Genomic DNA, 27527 nt, shown 5'->3' with positions numbered 1-27527 from the left:
CATTAGCCGTATATCATAGGTCCTGCCAACTTGAAGGATACACACAATCAGACGTCCTTACTGATATGGTATCACTCTGGCACATATCACATCACAGCTACCATTCCCATCTCGATCATCTACCTACTCCAGCAGTGACAGTCACATACTGGACCTGTGTGATCGTGACTGGAACACATCGATAATGACTGGTGGTAAGAGCGGATGAGGGAGATGACACGCTAGTTCCAGGTATCAAGCTCGCCGGAGAAGCAGTCGAGCCGGTAGGCCTAGGGATCACCGCGATATCTGTCAATGGGTATGAGGACGAAGGGCTCGATATACCCGTTTGAGATGTAGTGTCCTGGGAATCGAGAGTGGTGGACGGTGCCGCAACACTGGTATAACCTGAGCTGATGGTGGAAATGATGTTTGTGGCTGTATCGTCCGTTTGGGTGCTCTCTTCGTTTGCATCCGGAGAGATAAAAGTGGTAGCGTCTCTCGTCATTGACGAAGAGAAAGTTCCTACAATTGCAGAAGAGATCGAATACTCAGGAGTTGCAGAAGTCACCGTACCGATTACGTATGTTGTCATTGTGTGAGACATTGGGATCTGAAGGTTGCTTGACCACTGTGCATCGGTGATGTTGTAGGCATATGGTGATGGGAGTCGCATAACATCAGGAAGCAGAGAGCCGCCGGTTGTGCTAGTTTGATCATTGCTATCAGTGGAAAATCCCATGGTGATCCATGAGTGGCAAACACGAGTGAACAGCCCCAGAAGACACACACGATTGGTGATAGAGACCACTCACCATTCCAGTGGTCCACCCGTGGTCCCATTCATGACATATTCACCCTCAGTAAAGTCCCACAGCCGATCGTTGGTGGCGTTCCAACCTAGTTCTCTTCCCAACAGATATTGGACTTGGTCCAAAGTAAGTTCCATCACACAGCCTGCTCTGATCTGTTTCGCCGCCGCTTCATCCTCTGAGAGATTCGAGTAAATCAAGAGAGATGAATCTGCTCCACCTCCTTGAGAGGACAAGGGCCAATTGACCGTTTGATTGGGCGGGGAAGGGAATACGGACGTTGATGGACAGAGAGGGAAAGATGATTGAAGTTTCGCTTGATCGGTCGATGGCACGATAAGTTGGGATAAAATTATACAGCCTGAATGGGTGGAGATGGGTGAGGAGGATTTCGGGCCAGTGATGTTCATATGCCAAGAACCGGGTTGGTGGGCGTGTACACCGAAAGGGACAGCCAGTGCCATTAAAGCAAGAAGCGGGTTGAAGAGAGACAGCATTTTGGGAACAGTGTGATGTTGGAGATGAGCGAAGGTGGACGACAGATGTTTGCAAATCACTCGTGTTGTGGAGTGTGATATATATGCTAGAAAGCACTTGAGAGGGCTTGCAAGCCGATCATGAAGGGCACTCGAGGGCTTTGAGCTGAAAGGAAAAGCTCGCATTCATTTGATCCCAAAGGACACTATCAGATTTCAGAGAAAGGAGCCAAGACGTCAATGGTGTGAGGAGAAGATCGGAGCAGAATACTCAAATCGCGTCGAGGCTAATGCATGGTCTTCCACGATCATGCTAGACCATCGGTGTGGCCTCCCGAAGAAAGCTTTATACGTCGATGGAATGACACAAATGTCAGTGAGAAGCGTTCCTCGATCACTTGGCGTTCGTTGACCGTGAGCGTCAACGCGATATCATTGTCAGTAGTGCCATGATGATCGCCCATACTTGCACGGTTTAGTCACTCGCTATGATTGTACCGGAACCATAACGAAGGTGGACATAAGCTAGAGCGTAGTGCGGGTTTATGCATAGCAACCAAGAGTAAGACAGATTGAAGGAATCGTCATTATCGAACGTGAAGCGGAGCTCCATTCGTAGTCATTCGTACTGCGACGCCCTTGAAGCCTCGTCGTCGGATGTGGTCATAACTTACTACTTGAGGTGCTGTACGGTGGTGATAACGGAGAACGGAGAGCTGCCCCGATTACGTTCACTTTCCACCCTTTTGGGTGTTCATCTTCCGTCGTCATCTATTCGAGTCTGATTCATCATTTGTTCATCACGGGGAGTGCAATCATCGTCAAAGTCAGTCGCTGTCGATCTGCAGACGCAGAACACAGCATACTCGTATATATACACACACCGCTTTCACCTTTCTGAAACGGTGTGCACAGCTGTACGAATACACCCGGCTGTCCCTTTGATTCCAAACATCTCAGAACCCCCCCCCCCCCCCCCTTTTGCCCCTTGTTCAATTCCAGAAAAGCCAAGACTCATAACGCAACGGGGTAACACAATACAATACAGTAATCATGTCGACCCTTCGACCAGCTTTACGTCATGCAAACTCTTCCCCCGCCGAATCAACCATCACCAACCCTCCAACGACCTCATCCACCATCTCACCTTCACCATCCCTATCCTTCAACACGCCATTACAACCGGGATCCCATTCCTCGTCCAGGGTATCGGTCCAACTTCCCCCATCTATGAAAAGAGCGTCGCAGACCGAATCGACACTCTATCTGCCTTCAGCAATGCATCATCCGTCTTCGGGGACGATACCCGGGACATTAGGAGGAGGGGGAGCTGGGTTTCCCAGGACTAGGACAAACTCGAGTGGTCAACAGGATGGCAAGTATAGGAGGAAAGTCGGGTTCGAGGCATTTGAAGCTGGACCAGCGGCATTGTTCGCTTTCACCTGTCAGGTGGGTTTCTCCTTTTGACCGCGTAGTGTATCCTGCTGTTGCACACAGTGCTCTGGAACGCCATTTACACACCCTTGCCTCGGCCGACACATACACCAGACCCATCTATTCGTGTGCCTCGAGACTGATCACACTACCCACGACAGGCAAAGAGCGAGGGATACAAGCGATCTCGAAACACACGTGTGTTCGCAGTGGCCGTCTCACCCGACGAGAGCGGAGAGACAGCCCTGGAATGGCTCATGACCGAGCTCGTGGAGGATGGAGATGAAGTGGTCGCTATCCGGGTCATCGAACTGGACGAAGGAGGTGAATCACAATAACAGCTACCCAAGTCGTGGGGTATGCATCCAGTGACATTGGTGGCTGATTGAGATGATTCGATATCGCAGAAAGACACTCGCACAAATCACAAGAGGAGTTTAGGGAAGAGGCGCAGGCGCTGTTACAGACGGTATTGCAGAAGAACAACGACGCAGAGAACAGACGAGTGAGTCGTATCTCGACCAGCACGTCTCAACTTGAGCTTGACAATTCGATCTGATGCACAACACCCTCGCAGATATCTGTCATTGTCGAGTTTGTTGCAGGAGAGATCACGGAGACATTGCTGAAGATGATCGCGCTGTACAGACCGGATTGTGAGTTTAGGGAAGCCAACTCTTGACCGTCACCCAAAGTAACATCTATCCAGCGCTTGTGGTTGGAACAAAGGGGCAGAGATCGAGACTTCAGTCATGGGGTATGGCTCTAGGTGGTGAGTTCGGTCGTCGACTCCGTCACATCTCGCCCGCACCCTATCCCCAGACACTCTTCCTCCCGCACTCGTCTCGTCTGGTCTCGATCTTCATTCACCTCTCCTCCGTCATCGTCACATTGTCTTATGCTGACACCGCATCACACAGCCCCCGGAATGGGTTCCGTCTCACGATTCTGTGTCTCCCACTCCCCGATTCCCGTGATCGTTGTCCGACCTGAACGAAAAGTCAAGAAACATCTCGAAAAGCGTCAAAATGATCCGAAAAGAGGCCAATATGCCGCGATCGTCGGACCGGACGGATTGGCATTGAGCAGAAGTAGGAGTAGGGAGAGGAGCACGGGTGGTGGGATTAGCGAATGAGGGCGGTCCTTAAAGGGAACAGGTGGAATAGTGCACAGTCGCGCGAGGACATGGGTTATTTGGTCGCTATGGGTGAAGCAGATATACGCTGTTCTGTTTGGGTCCCGTTGGTATTTCTTCCTCGTGAGCAGATTGGGACGTACACGTCTTGCTAGTTGTACATGAATATCTGATGGTGAAGATCAACGTCCACGGGCACTACTGAATATAGCGCTGAGCTATTCCACTCAAAGCCTTTTACACGGGTCTCAACTGACAGAAAGAAAGCGGATGCATGTCCTCAACCTCACATCAGATCACATGGGCGCTTCTTCTTCTCTCAATCTTCCTCAGGCGGCCGACCATCATCGTCATCTATGACACGCTGAATCTCGTCATCTTCGCTCATCAGCCTCGCGCGAAGTTCCGCTTCTGCGCGTTGCACAGCAGATTGTCGGTCCACTTTCACAGCCCTTCGACGATTCTGGAACTGGAAAGAAGGGAATTGGAAAGGGAATTAGCACATGCGTATCAGGAGGGCTCATCCTGGAAAGGTCGTTGGGTTGAATAGAGGTACCAAGTGAGATCCCGGGGGACTGGTTGGAGATGATCAGGAGAGAAAGACTTGGAAAGGATAGATACAGAGAGATCATCTCGCCACGCTTACCCAGATCTGAACGCTGCGAGACGTCATCCCCAACTTTCTTGCAAGCTCGTCCCGTTCCTCTGTGGAGGGGTACGCGGTCCTTTCGAACACTTCGTGGAGTACGGATAACTGCAAGTCGTCGGCTAAGATCAAGCAGAGAAGCTTGGATCAGTCAAGATAGTCCTTGCAATGAGTCGATTCAGGTTGCAATGACAACCGAAAACTGACTCACCTCTTTTACGAGGAGGTTTGAAGCTAGGACTCGACATACCACTCCTCAACGGACTGAACGATCTCCCTCGTCTTTCTGGAAGCCCGTCTCTAGGAGAGATTGGACGACGCATTCCTCCAGCAGAATAAACTCCAGTGGGGTGGAAGCGTGGATCATCCCTGGTGGCAGGAGAAACATAGGGGTGAATGTATAATCTGGGTCGTTGTTCGATCTTCCCCCTCGAGGTCGGGGCATCGTGATGCAAAGCTCGGTAAGGAGACTGCGGGACATACCGTCCTAGAGGTTGAAGTGACCGACATGAAATTGGGATAGCTGCGGGATGAGCAGGTGGCCAAGTGTGCTCATCTCCAGGAATCGTTTGGTCAGCGGACATTCGCGTATCTGAACTGAGGCCTCTTCGATGGTGTGGTGGTGATAGGGGGTGAAATAGGGGAGACGCGGGACCAGATGACGATGCCAAATCAGCATCGCCCGAGCCCTCTCGAGGAGGCGATTGGTAGATCAGAGGCAAGCTTTGAGGAATTGCAGAGTATGGAGGTTCTCCTTTGTCTGTCGGGAGACAAATACAAGGCAGATTAGTACCTTGGCATTATGGTGATGACCAGCTTATGGAATCGCCTCACCTGCAGTGTCATAAGGCTCCTTCTTCGTCTCACCTGGAGCAGCCTCTGAAACCACCTGGAAACTTGCTTTCGGCTTGATCTCAGGAATTGGGGACTGGGAAGGAGACAGAAGGACATCCCTCTTGGCCCCGCCCGGCGTTGACTGAACTAGAGGAGGCGCATCAATCTCCATTCTTTCTTCGCTTTCAAGTGTGGTGTGTGAGGATCTCGAGTCGGATGAGCACGTCTCGGACAAAGCCAATAGTGATCGAGAGCGCGATGATGAACATGCCGACGGGGATGAAGAGACGTTTCGTTTAGTTGATGATGGTGAGGCCGACACGATTCTGTGGGTCGAGGAGCCTTTGGATCCTCTCGTCATGGGTTTAGACTTGCAACGTCGTTCAGAGACTAACGTCAGGGGTCGTCGAGAACACAATTGAGGGGGAAGAGGTATCCTATTGCTGGGTCGTGCAGTCAGATGATCGGTTGACTGATCTGTTGATCGATTGGACAATGTATTCTTCGGATGATTGGAAGATGAGATGTGCTCGAGGACTTCGTGAGAGACAACACCCACAATAGGAGCAATGAGTGAGATTATCCTCGTTGTGGCGTGCTGGACTCACGATATGACAGCAGAGGTGATTAATGAAATGGTGCAAAGGGGATCGGCATGAACTATATCCATCCACTTATTTATAACGCTCATCCTCTCGTCCTTCCCCTTGAAACACCCCGGCCTTGGCCAGCCCTTGACAACACTCAATGACGACGATCCTTCCATTCATTCATATAGGCAAAGGACACATGAGTCTTCTCGTTGTGTATCATGTTTGCAAAGGATGTTTAGTAGATCTGAACAAAAGTGAGGTGAAATGGTCGACAACGGTCATTAGTGGTAGGTCGGCTCCTTTCACCTTGTGTGGTATATTATTTGGAGTCGCTTCGAGCGGGTCGTGTCGGACTTGCCAAGGAGACGAAATGTCAATTTCCGTGTCCGAACTGTCCCAACTCGTTGATGGGGCGTGGTGAGCACTGAGTGCAGTGCTGCCGTCACCAGTGTGTCCGATGAGGAACATGCACATGCGCCGTCAGTACCGCGTGATCGTGAGAGCCTCGGTGACAGATCAGACGGGGTGCTGATTAATGATTGGTTGTGAGTGACCCGTCCGTTTCACCTTTCGTCCGGTCATCCACTATCGGCGGGATCTTGCTTGCTGGATAGAGAGGAGTCATATTACACAGCCAGGTATACAAACAACGAAAAGATTACAATGTAACAGAGGTGAAGAGACAAGGATCATATGAACAACACGTGATGCGGAAGGGAGAGGTAGCAACTGGGCCAGATGTGGAAGATAAGGTACGATTGGGCGATGAAGTGAAGCGTGATACAGAATGAACAGCGTAAATACAGGACAGACCAACAAGGTGAGACAATCTACACCCTTGCTAATAGTTCGCGGACTGGGATTTCTTCGATTCGTGGTCGACCTAAATCTCGTTTACTTTCCGGCTTCTCCGTGATCATCTCCCTCTCCAGGATGTATTTGCCTTCCTTGTATTTCTGATCGTGTTCGAATGCGAAGTCCTGTATGTGTACAGAGCGAGGGTAGGATTGCAACACAGCGTCCAACATTAGGTTGATGTCGTCTACCATCTCAAGACAGACCTCTTCACAGCAGAACTCACGTATTTCCACCCTAATGTCGTGTGACAGACCCGGCAGAAGACATCTCGGACCGTATGTCTCCCTGTCCTCATGTCTCTATCTTCAGCATCTCCAGTATACGTATTGACCCTGTAAGCAGCACCATCAGCACATCTCTCAGATGCACATGCAGACGACAAGACGTACACTTGCTGGACGAGAAGCGCTCTACCGTGCTGACCAGTGAATTGCTATGGTGTACCAGTTCTCAGCATCGTTTGTTGAAGGAAAAGAGGTGGCTCCGAGGTCCTGTTCTGGAGTGTTGCCACCCAAGCTGACCATCACCTACCTTGGACATGACTCCCTCACTGACCGCCAAGTGATTGCCGCATTGCCTGCAGATGAGGACGGATTCACCAGCTAGATAGATACGGAATGCACGACCCATATTGTGTGTCGAGAAGATGCCTGTGCGAACAGAGCGTTGGGGATCAGGTGTAGGTGTAGGTATCGGCGTGGGCCGAGCAGGTGTGTGCTGTGGGGCGAGGGTCGGGATGAGCTTGTGAACAGAAGCGGAGTGCTTGCGATGGTGAACTCTGGTATGGTTCGAGGGGAATTGTTGACTGGACCGGGGGCGATTGATATCATGCGCAAGGAAACGAGTTGCATCAATGATGTTGCTATTGCTATTGCTATCTTGCTATCTATATCAAAGAGGGAGAACCGAGCGGAACCAGAAATACCCGATCAACTTTCCCACGGTCTATCCCCAGCACCTCATCCCTCTTCAAGGTGGCAGAGCCTCGTGAAGCAGCATCCACGACAGTTCGGGATTGGATCGATGAACCATATATACCTCACAAAGAAAGGGCCCTCCTTTTGCAGTATGCCTTTCAGGAGGTTCTCAATCTTGCTCACGAGCTCTGCAGCCAGTGCCACCATAGGTCCACCCCCTTCTGGAGGAAGATGGGGATCTTGCTCCTTTGTCAGGAACACCTGAACGCAAATATCGTTCATGGACCTCGAGCAGATTGATCGGGGGTCTGCAGTCAGTCTGGCTGTGGTAGACATGGACTCCGTATCTCGTTCTGCATGATGACCAACTTGACCTTTCTTTTTGATCAGCTTTTGGTTCGTCTCCCTCTTCCGATCCTCAGTGTTGAGCACTATCTTACATCTGCAGTAGATCTCTGTTTATCTTTACGCTCTTTTTGCCCTCCGCACCACCTCAATATGAAGCTCACAAGGATGCCCTTCCCTTCATCTCTCACCACGCTTTCAACCGTCGCCACCCTATTTCTTCCCCTGGCCACAGCTCAATCCTCAGGAACCATCACTCTCTCCTCCGCTTCCTCATGTATCGTCATAGCCCAGATCGCCTCCCTCTCCACTCCCAACTCCATCACGGCCATGATGCCCGTCTGTCCATCTTCGTCTCCAGCATCGATCACATGGCCTCTCACCACCGACGGGGAGGGCGCTTCGTCCAGCATGGCCATATACGCCCGTTTCACACCAGGTAGCGGTGGCGATGAAGTGGGATGTGTGATGAGTCTGAGTCAATTGCAAGCGATGTATCTCCTTGGAAGGAGTCTGAAGTGGAACGATGATGGAAGTTTGTATGATGATACTGCGGGTGGGAATATCCTTGATCCGGACAACTACGATGTAGTCAAGTGGTGAGTCCTACAGTCCACGCCTGCTTCGACGAGCTCTCACTTTCTCGAAAGGCTGTAAGCTAATCCTACAGCTCGCTAGTGGAGTCTCAGACACGCTGCTTCCGTCCGGGTTGATATTACCAGCTCCATCTTCTCATCCTGCTAGTGATGGGGTGTGGAAACAGAGTATCACTCTGACTGAAGGAGCCAAGGCGACTGGGGGAGCTGCTTCCCTCGCCTCAAGCAGCTCGGACTCTACACAAACACCACCGAGTTCTTCTAGTGATAGAACCCCAGCAACTTCGAGCAGCTCAAGCGAGACTGCACCTCCGCCAAGATCTTCAGGCAGTCCGCCGCCTCCAAGCAGTCCCAGTACAACTTCGTTGTCACCCTCAGCTTCATCGAGCTCGGCTGTGCCACTCGTAACAACTAGCCCAGCAGCTCAAATCCCATCTAGTACTTCGGAAGTCGCTTCTGTCTCCAGCACAGCTTGGGAAGCGTCCCCAAATACTGATGCACCCGACACCGATGCAAATTCGACTCCCACTTCAGTGCTGTCTACGATCTCCACGACGTCTCATACCACCCTTTCGTCGACCGAAAGTCCCAGCAGTACGGATGTGATATCTCACACGATGTCTTCGCCTGCGGAGTCTCCAGTCCCGGAAAGCACGACTTCTGTGGCCGAGACGAGTGAAAGCGCATCGAGCCCAACTGGTTCTACATCCCAAGACCCTCCGAAGAGCACTTCTTTGCATCATCCCACCCAAACTTCTCGAGACGTGTCGTCCAGTTCGTCTTCCGTTGGGACCACAAGCCCTAGTGATGATACTCCTATTAAAACTCTGAAGTCTGAACCAAGTCCCAGTCCGACAACGCCCACTACCGGAATTGTCGACACTACTACAAGCCCCTCTGCGGTACACACTCCTGGGATTGTCAACACCAATTCCTTGCAGTCTTCGCTTTCTGAGACAACAACGAGTGATACCCAGTCTGAAGACTCTGCCACAAGTAAGGAAGGCACATCTACTACTTTCGAAGCAAGTCGAGTGGCATCCCAAGCTGCTTCAGAGCTGTCGAGTTCATTCAATACACCTTCGTCAGCTTCTGCAACTTCCGGACAGCCGGTGACATTGACAGCAGCGGATGCCATCAGCATCTCTCATACTCGTACATCGCCAAGCAGTACCACTGAAGTGGTCAGCCTTACTCCGACACCCCAAGTCGAGCAAAAATCTACAGAAGTGATCCCGACAAGTACTTCGACGCCCACCGCTTCCGAAGTACCGGTGACTGTGACAGCAGCAGACGCGATGAGTACACAAACAGATACCATGCCATCAAAGACGAGCGAGTCTGCACCCACGACTTCACATGAGATTGTGGCAAGCCAATCGCATGAGGTAGTCATCACTAGGAGTAGTACCAGCCGCGCTTCCTTCACAGCTTCGATATCAAATCAAGCCGAAGCGATTGTCACCACTTCGAGCGAGACCAGCAGATCTGCTCAAGCGCCGAAGGGCACGCCTGTATCATTTCTCTCTCCCTCGATGAGGCCCAGCTCTAATATCGGAGAGTTACCGACGTCCGAGTCCGGCACGACTCCAGCGGGTTTGACATCGACGTCCAGTGACAATTTCGCCCCAGCACTGCCTGCGTCAGCGTCGAGAGCAAAAGGGAAAGGTAGTGACAGTCCAAATGAAACTAGCAGCTCTTCTTCACTTTCCACAAGGGCTTCCTCCATTGAAAGTCCAGCCGCGACCACGATTTCCACCGAAAGCCTCCGACCTGGTTCATCATCTACCAAGCATGCATCATTTTCCTCCACGATCGGGAGCGACAGTAGTACTGCTACCTCCTTTTCAGGCGATAGCTCCATGTCAGCTGCACACAGTGATCCTCGTCGACAATCTAATCAGCCTACTCCGACATCGAATGAACCCAATGGCCTTGGTTCCGGCTCGCAATCACACAACCTTGGGGGCGAGTCTACCAGGGCTTTATCAACAAATTCAGTTCTTTCTCCATCGGCATTTAGCACCTCGTCCCTGGCCCGCTCGCCAAGTGTCTCCAGCGATGCTACTGGTCCTGGTAGTATCGCGACAACAACAACATATCCAGCATTCGTCCAACCTAGTCAATCGGATATGTTGCTGACTCTGGACGGGACGACGATTGGTCAATTCCAATTCACAGGGTCGGCAGGAGGAGACGCCGGAGGTGCGGATGTGTTGGCAACTTCCACAGCGACAGCCACAAGTGCAAGTACAAGCATTAGCAGCAGTGGTGGTGGATTTACAGGACGTGTCGTGTCAGCAAGTGCGGTGACTCCATCGAATCAAGCAGTTCCCAGTGGAGGCGAAACTAGTGGGTCGGATTCGGGTAGTAGGGGAATCGGTGCCACTTCGACAAGTAGTGGGGAGGTTGTGAGGAGCAGCGCTACCCGTTCCGCGAGTCAAAGTGGTGGATCAATCCGAGTCGTCTCAAGTCAGGCAGACGGGGAGAAAGCAAAAGCGCCAGGTCATATCACGGATCCAGAAAACTCTGTACGGCCATCGTCGACCATCTCGTCCACCACGGCGAGGCCGGCGATACCAAGTGACGCTGGCATCTCGGCCCCCACACCTCTCGTTTCTGGTAGGGTCCATACTAGCGCTGAATCACAAGGTGGAAGTAGCGGGATCGGACAGAATGGGTTGATAAAGAGCGGTGATTCTCCAATGTCTGCCGTTCGGAGCGCTCAGTCTAGTACGGATATTGCTCGAGTGGCAGGAGAAGCTGTTGGGAATCCGCAGACTCTGGAGAGCGATACCGCGACTAAGGCAAACAGAGGATCTTCTGGTGTAACATCGCCGACATCTTCTCCTGAGCGCTCAGCCAGACACGGCCAATCCGCTTTCGTTACCTCTTCAGCGCACTCAGCGACAGAAGAAGCCAGCTTTTCATCCAACTCAGGTGCGTCAGCTCCGACCGCCATGACAGGGCCGACTTCAGCCGGATCACCTGGATTTGATCATTCCCATTCGGCGGGCTTGTCTTCTTCGTTCCTCCGTGTAGGTGGATCCCATTCCTCCTCCACCTCACTGGACATCAGACCAAGTACCAGGACGTCGGGTCTGATCTCTGCGTCGTTGAGAGCGCCCAGCGTCGGCCATTCTCTTCCGTTCGTATCGCCGACTGGATCCGGACCCCACCGTGCCCTCAAAACATCTCAGCCAGATCACAGCAAGACTACCACTCCCTTTCCTCTCCATGCTGACACAACGTCTGAGATGGGTGTTGATGACACCAAAGATCCAGCGAATTCAACAAATGCACAAAATCTCGGAGCCAAGAATGGATCAAGCTCGAAGACCGAATCGTCGAGCATGAATTCCGGCTTGGGCCCCGCTTCAACTTCTGAAAAAGCTGCTTCGTCAAAGGCAAGTGTCAGTACTGGTCAAAATGGAAATGGAGGTAACATCGACAAGATTGGTCCTGGTGGAAGAAAGGCAGATGGAAAGAGCTCGAGTAGAGGCAAGACCTGTGCGAGGAGGAGGAGGGATATGGCGAGGAAGCAGAGACGAGATAGAGGGCGTATTGACGGGGACTAATTTGTGAGATTGGTCTTGAGCCTTGATGGCGAGCAACCAATTCAGACACCCTGTCCTTGGTAGTTTAGATTCAATTTTGTGAGCACAGCGATTTTTCAGAGATGGACTCTTTTTGACACAATCAAAGTCGAGTGTTGAGAGCGATCGCGAACCCATTTCACTCAGCAAGAGGCACGTGAGCCGTAGGGTGACTGTGCAAGATATAGTGTGATATGCAAGGTATCGATGAGTTACGTGCTACTGATAGTCTCTGTTTCTCGCGTAGGGTCTGAAACAGCCTCTTCTTCGTTCTGGCCAGATGGTCAGCTCCAAGCTCCACGTTCGACTACATATAGGATCCACTCACCGATCCATTTGGCGGTGATGGTACACTCGCAACTTCTTCTTTGGCGCTCTCCATCGAGATATCGCCGTTTCTCTGCTTCACTTCGGGTTCTCCATTCTTTTCTTCCTTTATCACTGCCCCTTCCGTTTGCTCTTCTGCCCCTAGCTCTTGTTTGTTTTCTTCTCCTGTGACTGCCGGCTCGGTATTCTCAGCCGTTATCTCCGCTTCCTGCTCCACCGGTGTTTGCTCTGCTTTCAACTCTTCGATCATCTCTCCCTCTCCTTTCTCAGCGGCAACAATTTCCTCTCCATTCTTCTTGAGTCCTTGCACATCCTCTTCTTCCTCCTTCTCTTCCTCACCCCCAATTGCGGAGGCTTTCGGTTCTCTCGACACTTTGACAGCTGTCACCAGGACATGTAAATCACGTTTCGGCGCCAGAGCAGCGAAGTGTCGAAGATCTGTTTGAGAGGCCAATCGAAGTGCTCGCCAAGTAAGACTCGCTTTACGCTGTGTTTGTGCTAGTCAGCGTAGAAACATCGACACCAACAGCCATGCGCTCACCTCCTTGTTGGCGGCCAGTTCTTCAGCAGGAGGCTCTTTGCCCATGGCTCTATCGTCATCTTCATCCATCTCGATCCGCTGTACCTCTTCGTCCAAACCTTCCACCGTGGTTGTCCTGAATTGAATCAGCCTAAAACTCTGTTTCAATTGTTGTCAAAGTGGGACTTACTTTTGTCTCCCCTTCAGTTGGTCGATGCTCTTGAAGCCATTCTTCCACAACATGGACAACGGTCTCGAACCGACCTTGAAGGTATATGGATGGGGAGGAGCGAGCCTTCTCTTCCATAGTTGAGCTGCCTCTTCTGCAGATCCCCTATCCAGCGGAGGAATCTCGAAAGCTCCTTCAGGACAACCGTCGTTCTTCCATTGCGCCTGTTCAGTGTTCTCATCAGCATTCATCTCCGTCTCGCCCGACCCAAGCTCACGTAATGTCTTTCTCTTGTGATGATCGACAGGACGGTCTCCTCAAATCTCTGACCATCCGTCATCTTCTTCAATTCCTCTCTGATAGCCTGGATTTTCGCGATCACCCATTTCTCGTCGTCGGAAACAAGTACAAACGACCGTGGCATGCCTCCTGTGAATGCTTGCTTTCCTGCAGTGGCAGGGGTGAGGTTGAGTAGAAATTGGAACAGGATGAAGTATTGGACAAGGATTTGACGTCGGAACGATGGGTCCGCGAGCTATCGAGGAGAATGGCGCTGTCAGCTGGTTCCTCTGTGGCTTTCAAACGAGACAGCTACGCACCTCATGCTCGAGCAGTCGCTTGCCAGTCAAATATCTAGGGTAGAAGAACCCTCCTCGCCCGTCACCCTCATCCTCCAGGCTTCGTTTTCGTTTCTGTCCTCCGATCACACCTCCAGCATCTTTCCCTAGCATGTCCTTCTCCTGTTGCGTTTGCTGAAACAACTTCGGTAGAACGAAGTCTGTCTTCTCTATGAAGATGTCAAAGGGAGTTTGGGCTGGATCGCCCGAAGCTGGCCCGTCTAACGATGGAGGGTGAGCGAAATACTGCTGCAACGACCAGAGAGTCGAGTAGAAGTCTGGGTCCGCCTTTGAGGACGAAGCTGGAGATATAGTAGTCAGCTCGTGCTTCGAACGATAAATTTCCACACCCAAGTACACACCGAATTTCTCGGCTGTTGAAACGTTCTTTTCTCCGTCTTCCTCCATCTTCACATCTCCATCTGCTTCTCCCTCCCCTTCCGGCTCGAGCTTCGCCGGTTCTTCTTCTTCCCAAACTGTTTTGACTTCCCCATAGTCTCCCCTCATGTTGATGGCACTCTTATCAGCTACACTGATGACCGAACTGGCGAACTGGTGTATCCGACCTCGGAAGACCAAATCCGCCGGTGTTCGTGGTAGGAACCGAAGGAAGGCGTTGATTGTTCGTAAGAGCGGTAAAGCTTTGCCTCGAGATGCTGGCATGTCCTGAGAAAAAAAAAGCGAATGGTTTCAGGTCTTGAGAAGGGGGCAAAAGAGAGAAAACGACGACCACGCACCTTTGTAAACCGCTTTGATCTCGTCTCTATGTAAAGCCATAATTCGCGCCAAGTCTCAACCGATACCAACTCGACCAATTCCTCCAGAAGCGGTATGAACAGCGCTCCAGGTTCCAGTGACAGGACACCTATGTGATAAATAGACCATTCAGTAGCTTGCTGCTGCAAAAGAACACGCGGCTCATCAACTTACCTGGTAATGACTCATATACCACTTCGTAAAGAGTGAGGATGACGTCTAACCTGTCTTGTAGAGATCGTTGGAAGGCATTCTTCTCTTCCTCACTAGCATCGTCTGAGGGTTCAGGCAGCTGATTGAGGGACCGTCTCATTAGTCCTTTTCCCTCGCTCCTCCAGAGTCATATCGCATTTTCCACTCAAGCAACAAACGCACCTCTCCGTTCGTTATAGGAACGATGACTAGTTCTCTTCCCACCAATTCCAACACACCTCGAACAACATCATTGCTACTATTAGAACTGCCTTCAGCCTTGTTGAGATCTACAGAACATCGTTGCCATATCTCGACGAGCTGAGAGGTGAGCTCGGAGACAGGAATGGGGACGGGAAGTTGTCGAGTTGAGGGGTATGAGGAGGTGAGTGTTGAGAGGGACGATGTCAGATTTGGATAGAGTGACTGCATCGTTGCGATGATGCCAGTCCGGTAGGGAGAAAAGGCCGAGGAGGACGGAGGCTCAGCTGGGAAACGTGTGGGTGATTGAATGAAAGATACAATGGGAGGTGTATTATGACTTTGCGAAGAGGAAGAGATGACTGAATGAACGGAATCAAATATCGAAAGTACCAGACAGTGCTTTTTGGTCGCCACACACTGTTCTATCTTCCCTGCTTGACAACGCATGAACTGTTACTATCCATACACTTCAGCCGTGCGACCAGATAGATCTTCGAGGCAGCAATCACATCTCGACACCCGACGTCCTTTGCAGCAATTACACTTGGAATGTCGTCACGACCGCCCCCTTCCCATCTCTCACCCCGTGATAGGGATAGACGATATGCACGAGAACGAGATGATGAGCCTGTTTCTGTTCGTGCACGAGAGCGAGAGAGGGATAGGGACAGAGTGAGAAGTAAGAGCAGGAGCAGGAGTCCTGTTCGTAGAGAAGGGCGCTACGATGATCGTCGTGAGTTGCAAGCACTTCTGATTTCTCAGTCCTCTACCATCGATCGGAATATCTTTTGGTCGATAAGATCCTTGGAGCGGATACCAGGTCGATGTACTGATACTGACCCTGTGATTGGCAGATGGCGATCGTGATCGAAAATATGATAGAGATAGACCTAAAGGGGGCTACGACAGGGAAAGACAGCGACGAGACTATCCTGATGGTCCAGCTGTTTCAAGAGAAATACCAGCACCGCCATCCGGACCCTCGGGTGGTCCTATAAAACGAGAAGGGAGATACGATAGTCCATCATTCGATTCCTACTCCAACAACCCAAATAACGATCCGAACTATAGACCGTCTTATCCTCGTGGCGGCGGCGGCGGCGGAGGTAGGGGTGGATATGGAGGTCGAGGAGGTGGAGGATCCGGTCGCGGTGGAGGTCATGGCGGATATGATGATAGAGGGTATGGAAATGGGATTGGGAATGGGAGGGATAGTTATGGTCGTGGACCACCTGGAGGAGAGAGGGAGTATAATACACCGTTGGATAGGAGAGCTATTGAAGAGGGAAGAAGAAGGAGAGAAGAGGAGAGAGCAAAGGGAATAGTGTATACGGATGACGGCACTCAGATCATCCCAGGACAAGGTGAGTGCTGTTTCATTTTACTCGTTGTGTACTCTGCTGCTGCATCAGGCTGCGGATCCTGTCACTATGCGGACACCCTATATTGAAATGGAAAATACCGAACATAGAGCTGATCTGCATTTCTACCCAAATCAGACGGCTCTGGTGTAAAAGAAGAACCGAAAGAGGAGGTCGATATGGACGATCCAGAAGCTGCAATGGCTGCAATGATGGGTTTCGGTGGATTTGACAGTACGAAGGTGAGTTAAGACCTTCCGTCGTTTCGAGGTTTCTCCTTCCGTTGACACCGCCCACCCGCCGTCGTTTTGCTAACGAATCCCGAACTGCAGGGCAAAGGTATCCCCGTCAACGCGGATGGCGCAGTCAAAGTCAACAAACAGCGAACTTGGCGTCAATACATGAACAGAAGAGGTGGATTCAACAGACCTCTGGAGAAGATGAAGGATTAGAATTGTGACGGTCAAGTCAATCTAACGTGATCCGTGCATGTATACACATCATTTTGACGGTAACAACGAACACACGTGTTGATCACTGTATCCGCTCCTGACGGAGAAGACACCACTCGATGGCTTTCGCGCGTATACATGACAAGATCGTTGCATGTTCGTCATATTCGTCTACCTCTCCCATTGAATGGTCAACAACAGATTGCATCTTGTGCACATATCCTATCCACCTCAGTCCTCCGAGCCGCAACCTATTGCCCTTCCGGCTGAGCATTCGCGAATTTGTTCAAGATATAAGTCAAGAACATTGTTTCGTCATCCGCCGCCATCGCATCACTCCTAACAGCCTCTTAAGTCAGTGTCGCCGTCCTCGCACATAGAGTTGGTCCCCACCATGGGGCACAAAATAGAAGGATGCACTCACCCTTCTTCGGTTTGTGGTAAGGCAAATGGATTGAATCCTCCGCCTGCAGCTCTAGCGCCCAAACCTAGATTGTCAAAGTCGAAAGAATCAATCAAGGCGTTCCCAAATTGTTGAATCCCATTACTGTCCATCCCTCCCATTTCATTCTGTTGTTGAATTTGAATTTGATTCTGGTCGGTAGTCATCTGGACCTGCTGTTGAGGTGCTTGTTGTTGGAAGAAACCGTTTGATCCATCTTGCAGCCCATTGAGTGGATTTTGACCTTGGTTGTGATCCTGGTCCTGAATCTGGTTCTGGTTCTGGTTCTGGTTCGATGAAGAAAGAGGCAGATTCACCATGTTCGTATAAGGAGAGAGATTGATGGTGTTGTTCCCATTTCCGCTTGTATTCTGGTTCGGGGACATGAGATCTGGAGCTGATGAAGATCGATAACCAGGGAACGTCGCATTTTGGTTTTGCTGATTCTGCTGATTTTGCTGCTGCTGCATCTGTGCTTGAGCCTGGTTCTGAGCTTGTTGCTGACTCAACGCGTATGCCAGTTCCGGCGACCAGTTAGTCGAGTCAGGGATCGAGCCATCCGCCCTCCTAGTGGGCGGCGGTTGGAGAGGTCGAGGTACCCTCTTTTCGTTATTGTTCCCAAAAGGTTGCTGCACGTCCAGACCTGGCATTTGAGGAGCGATGTAGCCCCACGGACTGGATGAGATCTGACCCGCACCGGCGTTCCGTCGAGCCGCCTGTCGTTGTTCTTCAAGTTCACGATACGCTTGGATACGCAACTGACGTTTTTCTTCTTCGGCAGCACGACGACCGCTTCGAGTTTTCGCGAGGCCGAGCAGTAGATCGACGGGCGTCTGGTCTTCGGAAGTCGACTCTGAGCGATTCGGAACGGGTGCCCGAGCAGACTTGTTTGTTTGCGATTTGGCGGTAAGGAACTCTACGATAGCGAGTTCCTCCTTCACCAAGGGCTCGGATATACGACCTTTGGCATCGGGAGCACGACCTGACACGATGTTGAGTAGCTGACGGAGTTCGTCCGCTTGAGGCGACTCGGGATCCACTATTGGAGTGTCAGCACGAGACCATCGGGAACTACGATCATACGCGTATGACTCACGCTTGATAGTCACACCTAGTACCATATAAGAGTTGAGGCTGTACATGCAGCATCAGCAGATGTCGATGCACTCAATACGCAGTCACTGACACTCTGTAGCCGCCGCTGTTTACGATCAGATTTCCCTTCTCCATTACGAACGCTCTTCTACTCAGCAAATCTGCCCTTGCTGACTCGATGGCAGCGTTCTTCGAGTAGGAGTATCGGCTATCTTGAGGCTTCCGTCGCAGAAGATATGGTCTGTCGTAGAATGTCAGTTCTAATTGCACCTTATCGATGCTTTGACGCACCTGTTGAGTGTGATGCGAGCGTAGTACCACTCGCAAGCCAGCAAATGTCTTTGCACGAAAAGGTACGGATGCGCTCCGTCGAGACTTGTATCCGGATTGCTCATGTTGAAAAACGGCGGTAAAGCCTCTCTCCAAGTCAGAAGCTCTCTATCAATGTTGAGCACGGTTGCATAATCGGGAAGCTGAATGGCGAAGGTGTGGTAGGCGATTCGACCCATGATCTCTGCGAGTTTGTGTCTGTGTATGACTCCTCAGCAACTGGCATCCACCTTCACGGCCAGTCTTTACTCACCTAACGATCACATAAGTATAGGTCGTGGGAGTGGTAAGGGGGTGCCCAGCGGGATCAAAGTTTCCACTGTCGACTTCCTCATCCTCAAGATTGGCTGGGATCTGAGTATCTGTATGTGCATCCGATATCGATGCGGGTCTTCCGACAAGGAGGGAAACGGTGCGGTCGAGGTGGTATAGCATCGACCAAGCTCGACGACGGACCTCGATTTCCTTCTTGTCGGCGATGTTTAGTATGCTTCCATCACGATACAGACCGAGTTGGAACGCAGTGGTGAGCGGCGTTGAGCCTTCAGCAGGTCGACGAGTCAAGAGCCTGGTGAGGAATGAGCTTCTGATCCGAAAGCATGCAGAAAGTCTTGAGCTTACATGTAGCGCGAAGCCAGCAGACCGGCAAATAGCACATCTAGGTTGTCCCTCTGCAGCGCCTTAGCATATTCCAAACCACTTCTCGCTGCTCCATAGAATCGACGAGACCATCCAACCTGCTCATCGCGAGGAACCAATTCGTGTGGTGCGGACAGTGTAGCAATTGCGAGCTATGAACTTCGTCAGTATCAGCCTTATATCAGTAACTCCGACCTACCACAATGAACATCAAAGGAAGCCATTTCAATGTGTCTGCATCGACTTTAGGGCAAGTAGGATTGCGTCCGATCGAATCGAAGAATTTATTGTATCGCTTCATAAAAGGAGGTTTGTTCATTTTATATCGAGTCCAGCTGCGACACATCAACCAAACATAGGGGAAGACGAGGTATGAGTGCAAAACTTACTCGATGTCACTGAAAGGCAACAATATCAGCACGCTTCGTGAATACGAGATGACCCAAAACCCACCGGAAGTACAACTCGACCAACCCATCCGCCATCCTCCTGCCTGGCACACCAGCGATCAACCACTCCAAATGACCTTGTGAGATACCGCTCTCCTTCAACGTCTGCAGCACATCCCTCAACTCGAAATTGTCGTCCGCTGATAGAGCTACCCTTCTCCCTTCTCGCAGGCCCCACCCGAAGCCGCTTCTACCCGGCGGTGTGGTATAAGACAGATTCGCCGGGAACAGACCTGAAGGTGGAGGCTTCGATGGCATTATTGCCCTTTGGCCGTCAGGAGGGGTGGCATGTGGATGAAAGATTTCTTCTCCAGAGGCGGTCAGTGAAGAGACGTCAGGAGACGATGCATCGGTAGGGATGTGGGCAATCGATTGAGACGTAAGCGTTTGTGGTAACGAGGAGACCAAACGGGACAGGAGACCTTCGATGGAGTTGAGCCGCGCATGAACGTCGGAGTTGCTTCGTATGTCATGTCAGCACACGACATGCATGAAACGGACCCGAAGGGCAAAGTCACTTATTGGGGTCTTCCACACCGTTCAGAAACGGTCTGCATAGATGTGGCACTCTCCTCGCAACGCACTGAGAACATGGTTCCTTCCTATCGCATTTCTGTTTCCGCCTATGACATTCCACACAAGAGAAATGCACTCTTGTGCGTTTCGGCTCACGCATCGGTCGACTGGTCGTTGATCCTGCATCATCGTCGGTGGAAGGATCTATCCCGACGGATCCCTTCCTCTCCTTGATCAGAGATGAAGGGTTAGGGGATGATTTACGTTTCCGTGGTACGGACGATGATGCGGAATGACCGGATATTGATTGGGGGAAATCGGAAAGGTTGACAGCCGGGTTATTGTTGTCGTCGTGATTGCCGACCCGAAACGATGATGATGATGATGATGGCGGGACAGACATGGCAAGGGCTGATGTGACGCAAAACTGTATCAGTCACCGACTGTTCGATGGGAGGCTGCCTGATCAGGTGTGTACGTTGACGATCAGACGTTGGAAAAGGGTTGATGGTTGTCAACAAATGTCGGCTTGTGTGAGGTGAATGTGGGGGAATGAAACAGGAGAGAGAGCAGAGCAGAGTGGGATTCCGGGTTCAACAAGCATTTCCAATGAAAAGCTTAAATGATCCCCCACCTCAAGGTGCCACTTGCAGCCTCCACTTCTCATCATCTCTCTCATTCACCACCAAAGGGACAACGCCGACCTCGGGTTCATCCATGATCATCTATCACCATCACACTCTGATCCTCTGATCTCGACAAGTACGATCGAATATCTCCAACTCCAGTGACTCGTAGAAAGGACCCCAAGCCATGCTATACATCGCATCGGTATGTCTCTCTGATCGATCATCATTCGGGGAGATGCTCATCCACCGACTCTTTAGGCCCTCACACCGACCCCGATCTTGGACACCCTGAGAATACCCAGCTTCACAGATCCCAACTCCACCTCTCTGATCGTCGCGAAGCCTGATCGAATCGAGGTATGGAACGTCGAAGCTACCGGTCTGGTGCATCAGACCGAGCTGGAAGTCTGGGGTACGATCGTGGGCATCGATAAGATTGAAGTGGAGGTAAGCTCGTGCCCATCTTCTTGACCGGACCTTCCCTAAAGACGAGAGCTATGGACAGGGTGCTCGACCGCACATACTAGTGCTACTGTCGCCTCCACAAGCTCATCTTTTACTTGTCACCTCCACGCCAAGCCCCTCCCCGTCGCTGATCGTAACATCCTCCATCCCCCTCACCCCTCCCACCCCCTCACTGAGACAAGCGGAGTTTTTCACCTCTGTGCTCTCGTATGACAAAGTCGCCCTTGTCAGTCTGTGGGTGGGAGTTTTATCATGCATAGAGATGGACGTAGAGAAGGAGAAGGATGCGAAGAAACGACGAGCTAGCACTACTGGCATGGACGTTGATGAGGATGGTAGGCGACTCATATTCAGAGATAACTTTAACATCAAGTGAGTTGTTCTTCCTCATCTGGTCAGGTCCAAGCAGGACTAACTTTGCACAGTATCCGGGAACACAATCTGCTCGACCTGAGGTTCTTGCCTTCGTCGGCATCTTCGTCTGGACCTATCGTCTCGTTCCTTTGGCTATCAGCTACGAACGATCTTCAACTTCAGAGTCGCGTACTGTCTCTTACGGCACACGCCTTCGAAGATCTATCCCGACCTGTCGACGTCGTATCACCGACGTCTTCGAGCTTGGCTATCTCAGGTGACATGGATTTCAATGACATCCCCTTTTCGTGTCCTGCTGCTCGAAGGGTGCTACCCGTTCCAGGGGAGCTATCTGGAGGGGAAAAAACAATGCTTGTTCTAGGTGACGAGCATGCCGTATTATACGCTCTATCCCCGATCCCACAATCACCTCGAGTATCACGGCGTCTCTCAGCGGCATCTGGCCCGGCTACTAGTCCTCGTGCAAGTGCGAGAAGGAGCCCTCAGACGGAGATGGTCAGCAGCGTAAGCAAGAGGAGAAAATCGAGCATGGGATCCAAGAACACCACGTCCGATGATCAAAAATGGGAGCTCAAGCCTGTCTGGAGAGTCAGGCAAGGTTTTGGTATCGTCCTTGCGTGAGTGTCAATGACAAGCACATAATGGGCACGAGTTTGAGCCTTGGCTGAATGTCGAGAGTATAGTGCAAGCGTCCTTGAGTCCCACTCGACGGGGGCCAGTGTATTGATCGGTGATGAATGTGGCCGCCTGACCGCGATTGGCTGGGAGTTTGAGAGAAATCAAGGTATCCTGGACGGTACAAATGGCCAATTTGGAACCGTCCGTGTGCGGAAAGTAGATCTCGGTATCGTAAGTCCCCTTCCAGGTGTGTTGTCTGCAGCGTTACTAACGAGATGCCCACAGGCCTCTCCACCTTCCTCCCTCACCTATCTCGATTCGTCTCACGTCTTCCTGTCTTCAGCTGTTGGCGATTCGTCGCTGATCCGTTTGGACATGTCGGCCGAGGGTATCAGTCGAGACGCGCAACGATCATCAGCTACAATCGGGGATGCTGGGGTCGTCCCATTTGCCAAGGGCAAGGGGAAAGCTCGCAACGAAGCCGAGGCGGGCACATGGTCAATTACTATTGAGGATGGATCTGAGATAGGGTCGATTGAGACGAGAGAGAGGTGGATGAATATCGCTCCAGTGAAGGACTTCAGCTCGGTGGAGGAGGAGGGTGGTGGCCTGGTCAGTCATACTGGTTTTTTGTCGAGCCTACTGCTTTACTGACTGTCATGAACCAGTCTCACGTCGTCATCGCGTCGGGCGCATCGAATGCCAACTCTCTGCGTTTGATTCGAAGCGGAGTGGGCCTAGAAGAGGTGATCAAGGTGGATGGCGTCGAAGGAGTGGAGAGGATGTGGCCGATAGTAGACTCATCGGGGTAGGTGACACGATCTGTTCAGAACTAGACAAACGAATAACCTCTTTCAGCACTACCCGATTGTTACTATCGACTTCTTCCTCAACACTCGTCCTTCAAATCGAGCCGGAGATAGCTGTTGTTGATACCGCTCAGCATTTCGCCTCAACTCCCACTCTGGCGGCTGGGATGCTCCCCGGTGGCGATGTTCTCATTCAGGTAACTCCTCACAGCATAGAAATCTGGTCAGATATAGCATCCGGAATGTGCACTGCATCCGCAGCGGTTGACAAGGAGAGCGAGATCATTACTGCACAGGTGATGGGCGATCTTGTGATTGTCGGCAGGAGAGGGGGAGAGCTTCTGTTGCTCTCTGCGTCGGCGAACGGGCTCTCTACGATGTTGTAAGTGATTGATCTCCCAGCATTTATGTGCTGACACAACATCCGCAGGACTGCTCAGATACCAGCTGAGATCTCAGCGGTCTCCGTAATTCAGTCACCTGTGCTTCCTTCGCCAATAGTCGCCATCGGCACCTGGTCGAACGACATTTTACTTTACACGCTTGATCAGCTCAAATCAGGTGACACATCCGTCACGACTCTTTCCGAGCCATTCTTCGCCTCGTCGCTTCATCTCAAAGTGTCGGTCGGTAAGACCACATCCACCAGCGGAATCCAGCTATTGGCTGGTTTGAGCGACGGCTCCCTGGTCATCTACGATCTCGAGCCATCTGGGGATAACGCCAATGTAGTGATCAAGTCACGCAAAGCTTCGTCGTTGGGCACAAGACCTCTCAGCCTCTCGCCCACTGATGGTCCGACATCAGGTGGCGACGACACGATCATCGCCGTGGGCTTGACAGAGCGAATGTCAGTGGTATTCCAATCCAAAGATAGAATAGACTTCTCCTCTGTCAGCAAGAAGGTTGGTCCGATTGCAATTATGAAGGTAGCAACCGCTGAAAGACTTTCTTAGGATATTACCTCAGCGACGGCGATACGCTCTGCTACTTTTGGCGAATGTTTGATTTTGGCTTCGCCCATCGATTTGACATTCGTTAAAGTGAACAGTCTCAAAAAACTGTACATTCAAACACTTGACCTGAACGATCGATCAGCCAATAAGGTTGTCGGTTTGAGCGACCAAAAGCTTTTGGGAATAGGGGCCACTGTCAGGACTATGGACTCGCAGACCGGGGAGGTATTGCAGTCCAGCTTCTTGGAGATCAGGGATTCTGCGACTTTGACTCGTATGTTCGATTTGTTCGGCAACCTGACATCTGCGGGCAGTAGCTAAATTCGCCGCTGGAAATAGTTTTAACTGAAATGCCTCTACGGGAAAGAGAAGAAGTCACAAGTCTCCAAGATCTCTTCCTCCTCGGGCGACATTATCTGGCGGTTGGCACAGCCGTACTTCCACCGGACTCTGAAGATGGATCCGCCTGGGACGACGGCAATCTGATTCATGTGTCCGAAGGAAGAGTGCTCCTCGTGGAACCGAAGGTCGATGGAGATATGTGTACTCTTAGGACTGTTGCGCAAATTGCCACTGGCGGACCGGTGTATGACTTGGCAGTGATCCATGGGTTCCTTGCAATCGCTGCGGGAAGTAAGGTGAGTTATTGATGAGATAGGAAACCCGACTTTCGGGCATCGTATTCAATGTGGAAACGTTTTTCTGACAACCTCACTTGCAGGTATCAATCAATCGCCTCGGGCTCACTCCGCCGTCCCTCGCTGAGGTTTCATCATTCTCATCGGCATTCATCGCATCCTATCTCGCCGTCACTCCCAAATCGAAACTTCACTCCGAGGATCGACTGATCCTTGGGGACGGAATGAGAAGTGTGATTATCCTAGAAGTGGACGAGGGTAACGGGAAAATATATGATGATCAGAGGGATCTGGCAACTCACAGCGTCTTGGCGATGGAAAGAGTCAACGACGGAGGAGAGGGCGTGATCATTGCGGACGTGAGTGGCGCTGCTAGTTCATGGGCATTCTGGATTGCCTACCTAAGGCGCGGAACAGGGTCATTCGAACATTATAACCTTCAGACTGAAGGAAGGAATAGAGAGCGCGGCGACATTCGGCTTGCACGAAGAAGTAAGGCGATTCCAATTAGGTAAGCTATGTGGCGACTTGATCGATGTTCGTGCTAATCCTCAAATCGGAGGAACAGGCTCCCTTGCTCCACCATCTTCGGCACCGGACGTTCTAGCTCCTGACCTCCTCTTCGCTACTCGTGAAGGTCGTTTGGGTATCATAGGCGAGCTTACGCCTTCAGCAGCCAAGACGCTGGACGACCTGCAGAGGAACTTGGATAGAGCGTGGAAAGGACCAGGTGGGATCGGATGGAAGGGATGGAGGAGAGGTGGGACAGAGTTAGTGAAAAGAGATATGGCAGGCTTTGTGGATGGGGATTTGTAAGTGCGACCTTTCCGAGGATTGACCAGTGAACACCTGGCCCTCTGTGTAGTCCTGCAGACTTGGGACCGCTGGTCGGCTACCGGAGAGGAGACCGAGAAAGACTACCTTTAGAGCACATAGTGGAGTTTCGCTGAAAATGGGTGATCCGCTAGCGTACAAAAATTCCTGGATACCGATATCTTCTCGGTCAGCGAGAGTGAAAAGGTCCTGAAAGGGGCAAGTGCGCTAGAGCACGTGAGTAAGTTGGGCAACAACGGTAAAGAGCCAGCCGAGCGAGGTGACGTGGTAAGGATTTTGGAAGCGGCGGCAGGTATGCACTGAGCCTTTTGCGGTGGGGATGGGAGCAGCGGGGGAAGGAGGGACTGAGGCAGACATGTGCCTTCGTTTGTGTCGAGAAGGTGTACTTGCAGTTGTAGTCACAGAAAGTCTCGATACGAGTACAATATGGTATTATTACATGTATGAATATCTATTTTACCCCCTTCCTTGCCTGCAAGTCCTCCGCTAGTTTCAACAAGGGGCGGACGAAATCATCCCATCGTACATGCTCCAGAGCCAATCCTCTCGCTGAGGGTTCTGCATCCTCACCTCTCCACCATACTGCCCAACTATATCCTTCCTCCTCGCCTTTCCGTCGGTCGTAGATTTCCCCGACTCTCCATTCCCACCCTCGTTCACCGACTTCTTTCCCATCAACCAGGACTTTCTCGACGCGAACGTGTGCGACTTGAGCTGCCCGTTCGTCGTCTCTCCTGTCATTCTCTGTGATACCAGTATCACCATCACCAGTCAGTTGAGCGTTATTCTGTTCCTGTTTCCGTTGATCTTCCAGATGAACCTCGATTCTCTCCATCCCAAAAGTGATACCTTCCCCAACAGCTTTCGTAAACCCCTCTTTCAACGCCCAAATCACACTGATCCGCCTAGCTCTTTCCTCCAAGGTCATGGGAACAGCCAGTCCCCGTCGTTCAGACAGAGTGAGCTGATCCACGATCCCTTCTTGGACGGAGAGGATGGACGAGGGGGAAGGATGGGCCATGATGTCAATGCCGACCGTTGAGAGGGGTGAGTGGGAACGAAGGATGGTGAAGAGGATGAAGGATTGTTCATGGGTGTTATTGAATTCCAGGGAAGGGGAGAGGATTGGTGTGGTCTGGCGGTGTGAACACGCAAGGAGAGTCGAGTATGTGGGAGAATGGGGAAGGATGAGATGAATATATTCGGTCGAACAGCAACCATCAAATGTGTACGGGTCAGCTTGGCGTCCAGCTCTGGTTTTGGCTTGCGCGAGGGTGATGCGCTGATGGTCATCGACCAGTGACTTACCAGCGTAGGCTTGCCTTTCCCCTTCCTCCCATAAGTCGGCAATTCCCCAGACGCAAGTAAACAGCCGGTATGCAGATACCAGGTCAAAGTCAATCGAGCGACCAATGATCCTATATTGCCAACATTGATCCAGTCTATCAGCCAAGTCCTCACCATCTCTGAGTGCCCCGTTCAGGCCCTTTGTGATAGGTTCTTCGCTCACGCAAGGAATCCGCAGGTAGTCTGAACCGCTTCAATCTATCTCGAGCCGGCTGTTCGACTAACATCGCAAGTGTGTCGAATGTCTATGTGTTTTTTTTTATCACGAGTCAGGGGCATCCACTTGGACTCAAAAAGAGGAGAGGCGATCATGCAGAGGGGACATACCTCTTCAGAGACCAGATCGTCGGGTATCCGTATAGCGAACAAGCGCATCTCTGATGTGTCGACGTGTCTCTGGATCAGATTCACAGTGCTCTTCACCTGTGACCGAGAATCGCAGGAGACTGTGTGTGTGAGAAGATGAAGAGATTGTACAAACGTGTGTCACAGATGGATACGGTTGGACTGGACGAGTGGAGGTTGATTCGAAGTCTACAAGCAACCGGACATGTAACCGTCCTCCG

General features: G+C 51.4%; 10 protein-coding genes across 10 annotated transcripts; 4 read left to right on the top strand and 6 right to left on the bottom strand.

Moving 5' to 3' along the window:
* Nucleotides 1-115: 115 nt before the first annotated feature.
* IAR55_005051 (uncharacterized protein) lies at nucleotides 116-1288 on the bottom strand (the record flags this gene model as incomplete). Its single annotated transcript, XM_066948145.1, has 2 exons — nucleotides 116-686; nucleotides 795-1288. 2 exons carry the CDS (start codon nucleotides 1286-1288, stop codon nucleotides 116-118), a joined length of 1065 nt encoding a protein of 354 aa, XP_066801604.1.
* A 1032-nt stretch (nucleotides 1289-2320) lies between these two features.
* Nucleotides 2321-3836, top strand: IAR55_005050 (uncharacterized protein; the record flags this gene model as incomplete). Its single annotated transcript, XM_066948144.1, has 6 exons — nucleotides 2321-2716; nucleotides 2863-3025; nucleotides 3109-3206; nucleotides 3279-3357; nucleotides 3411-3473; nucleotides 3622-3836. The coding sequence occupies 6 exons, from the start codon at nucleotides 2321-2323 to the stop codon at nucleotides 3834-3836; spliced, it is 1014 nt and encodes a 337-aa protein (XP_066801603.1).
* Nucleotides 3837-4155: 319 nt separating this feature from the next.
* Nucleotides 4156-5488, bottom strand: IAR55_005049 (uncharacterized protein; the record flags this gene model as incomplete). The annotated part of the gene is made up of 4 exons (XM_066948143.1): nucleotides 4156-4305; nucleotides 4483-4604; nucleotides 4694-5242; nucleotides 5317-5488. The coding sequence occupies 4 exons, from the start codon at nucleotides 5486-5488 to the stop codon at nucleotides 4156-4158; spliced, it is 993 nt and encodes a 330-aa protein (XP_066801602.1).
* A 1251-nt stretch (nucleotides 5489-6739) lies between these two features.
* Nucleotides 6740-7397, bottom strand: IAR55_005048 (uncharacterized protein; the record flags this gene model as incomplete). The annotated part of the gene is made up of 4 exons (XM_066948142.1): nucleotides 6740-6889; nucleotides 6991-7099; nucleotides 7157-7200; nucleotides 7299-7397. The coding sequence occupies 4 exons, from the start codon at nucleotides 7395-7397 to the stop codon at nucleotides 6740-6742; spliced, it is 402 nt and encodes a 133-aa protein (XP_066801601.1).
* A 785-nt stretch (nucleotides 7398-8182) lies between these two features.
* Nucleotides 8183-12203, top strand: IAR55_005047 (uncharacterized protein; the record flags this gene model as incomplete). The annotated part of the gene is made up of 2 exons (XM_066948141.1): nucleotides 8183-8628; nucleotides 8708-12203. The coding sequence occupies 2 exons, from the start codon at nucleotides 8183-8185 to the stop codon at nucleotides 12201-12203; spliced, it is 3942 nt and encodes a 1313-aa protein (XP_066801600.1).
* Nucleotides 12204-12433: 230 nt separating this feature from the next.
* On the bottom strand, nucleotides 12434-15234 carry IAR55_005046 (uncharacterized protein; the record flags this gene model as incomplete). The annotated part of the gene is made up of 10 exons (XM_066948140.1): nucleotides 12434-12493; nucleotides 12550-13035; nucleotides 13090-13204; nucleotides 13259-13461; nucleotides 13515-13772; nucleotides 13837-14156; nucleotides 14217-14520; nucleotides 14592-14719; nucleotides 14785-14902; nucleotides 14986-15234. The coding sequence occupies 10 exons, from the start codon at nucleotides 15232-15234 to the stop codon at nucleotides 12434-12436; spliced, it is 2241 nt and encodes a 746-aa protein (XP_066801599.1).
* A 321-nt stretch (nucleotides 15235-15555) lies between these two features.
* IAR55_005045 (uncharacterized protein) lies at nucleotides 15556-16819 on the top strand (the record flags this gene model as incomplete). Its single annotated transcript, XM_066948139.1, has 5 exons — nucleotides 15556-15739; nucleotides 15861-16188; nucleotides 16252-16370; nucleotides 16506-16609; nucleotides 16700-16819. The coding sequence occupies 5 exons, from the start codon at nucleotides 15556-15558 to the stop codon at nucleotides 16817-16819; spliced, it is 855 nt and encodes a 284-aa protein (XP_066801598.1).
* A 251-nt stretch (nucleotides 16820-17070) lies between these two features.
* IAR55_005044 (uncharacterized protein) lies at nucleotides 17071-20693 on the bottom strand (the record flags this gene model as incomplete). The annotated part of the gene is made up of 10 exons (XM_066948138.1): nucleotides 17071-17158; nucleotides 17244-18300; nucleotides 18358-18395; nucleotides 18448-18597; nucleotides 18648-18884; nucleotides 18940-19254; nucleotides 19308-19477; nucleotides 19525-19660; nucleotides 19779-20234; nucleotides 20293-20693. 10 exons carry the CDS (start codon nucleotides 20691-20693, stop codon nucleotides 17071-17073), a joined length of 3048 nt encoding a protein of 1015 aa, XP_066801597.1.
* Nucleotides 20694-21103: 410 nt separating this feature from the next.
* On the top strand, nucleotides 21104-25917 carry IAR55_005043 (uncharacterized protein; the record flags this gene model as incomplete). The annotated part of the gene is made up of 15 exons (XM_066948137.1): nucleotides 21104-21121; nucleotides 21178-21366; nucleotides 21425-21756; nucleotides 21810-22376; nucleotides 22443-22608; nucleotides 22663-22989; nucleotides 23046-23185; nucleotides 23236-23568; nucleotides 23617-24091; nucleotides 24143-24416; nucleotides 24482-24780; nucleotides 24864-25139; nucleotides 25198-25291; nucleotides 25349-25592; nucleotides 25749-25917. The coding sequence occupies 15 exons, from the start codon at nucleotides 21104-21106 to the stop codon at nucleotides 25915-25917; spliced, it is 3903 nt and encodes a 1300-aa protein (XP_066801596.1).
* A 148-nt stretch (nucleotides 25918-26065) lies between these two features.
* On the bottom strand, nucleotides 26066-27336 carry IAR55_005042 (uncharacterized protein; the record flags this gene model as incomplete). Its single annotated transcript, XM_066948136.1, has 4 exons — nucleotides 26066-26749; nucleotides 26923-27032; nucleotides 27125-27206; nucleotides 27289-27336. The coding sequence occupies 4 exons, from the start codon at nucleotides 27334-27336 to the stop codon at nucleotides 26066-26068; spliced, it is 924 nt and encodes a 307-aa protein (XP_066801595.1).
* Between the last annotated feature and the right edge of the window lie 191 nt (nucleotides 27337-27527).

The sequence above is a fragment of the Kwoniella newhampshirensis genome, chromosome 9 (genome assembly GCF_039105145.1).
Source record: "Kwoniella newhampshirensis strain CBS 13917 chromosome 9, whole genome shotgun sequence".
In the NCBI taxonomy this organism is placed as follows: Eukaryota; Fungi; Basidiomycota; class Tremellomycetes; order Tremellales; family Cryptococcaceae; genus Kwoniella; species Kwoniella newhampshirensis.
This window is presented reverse-complemented; position numbering and strand designations above follow the sequence as displayed.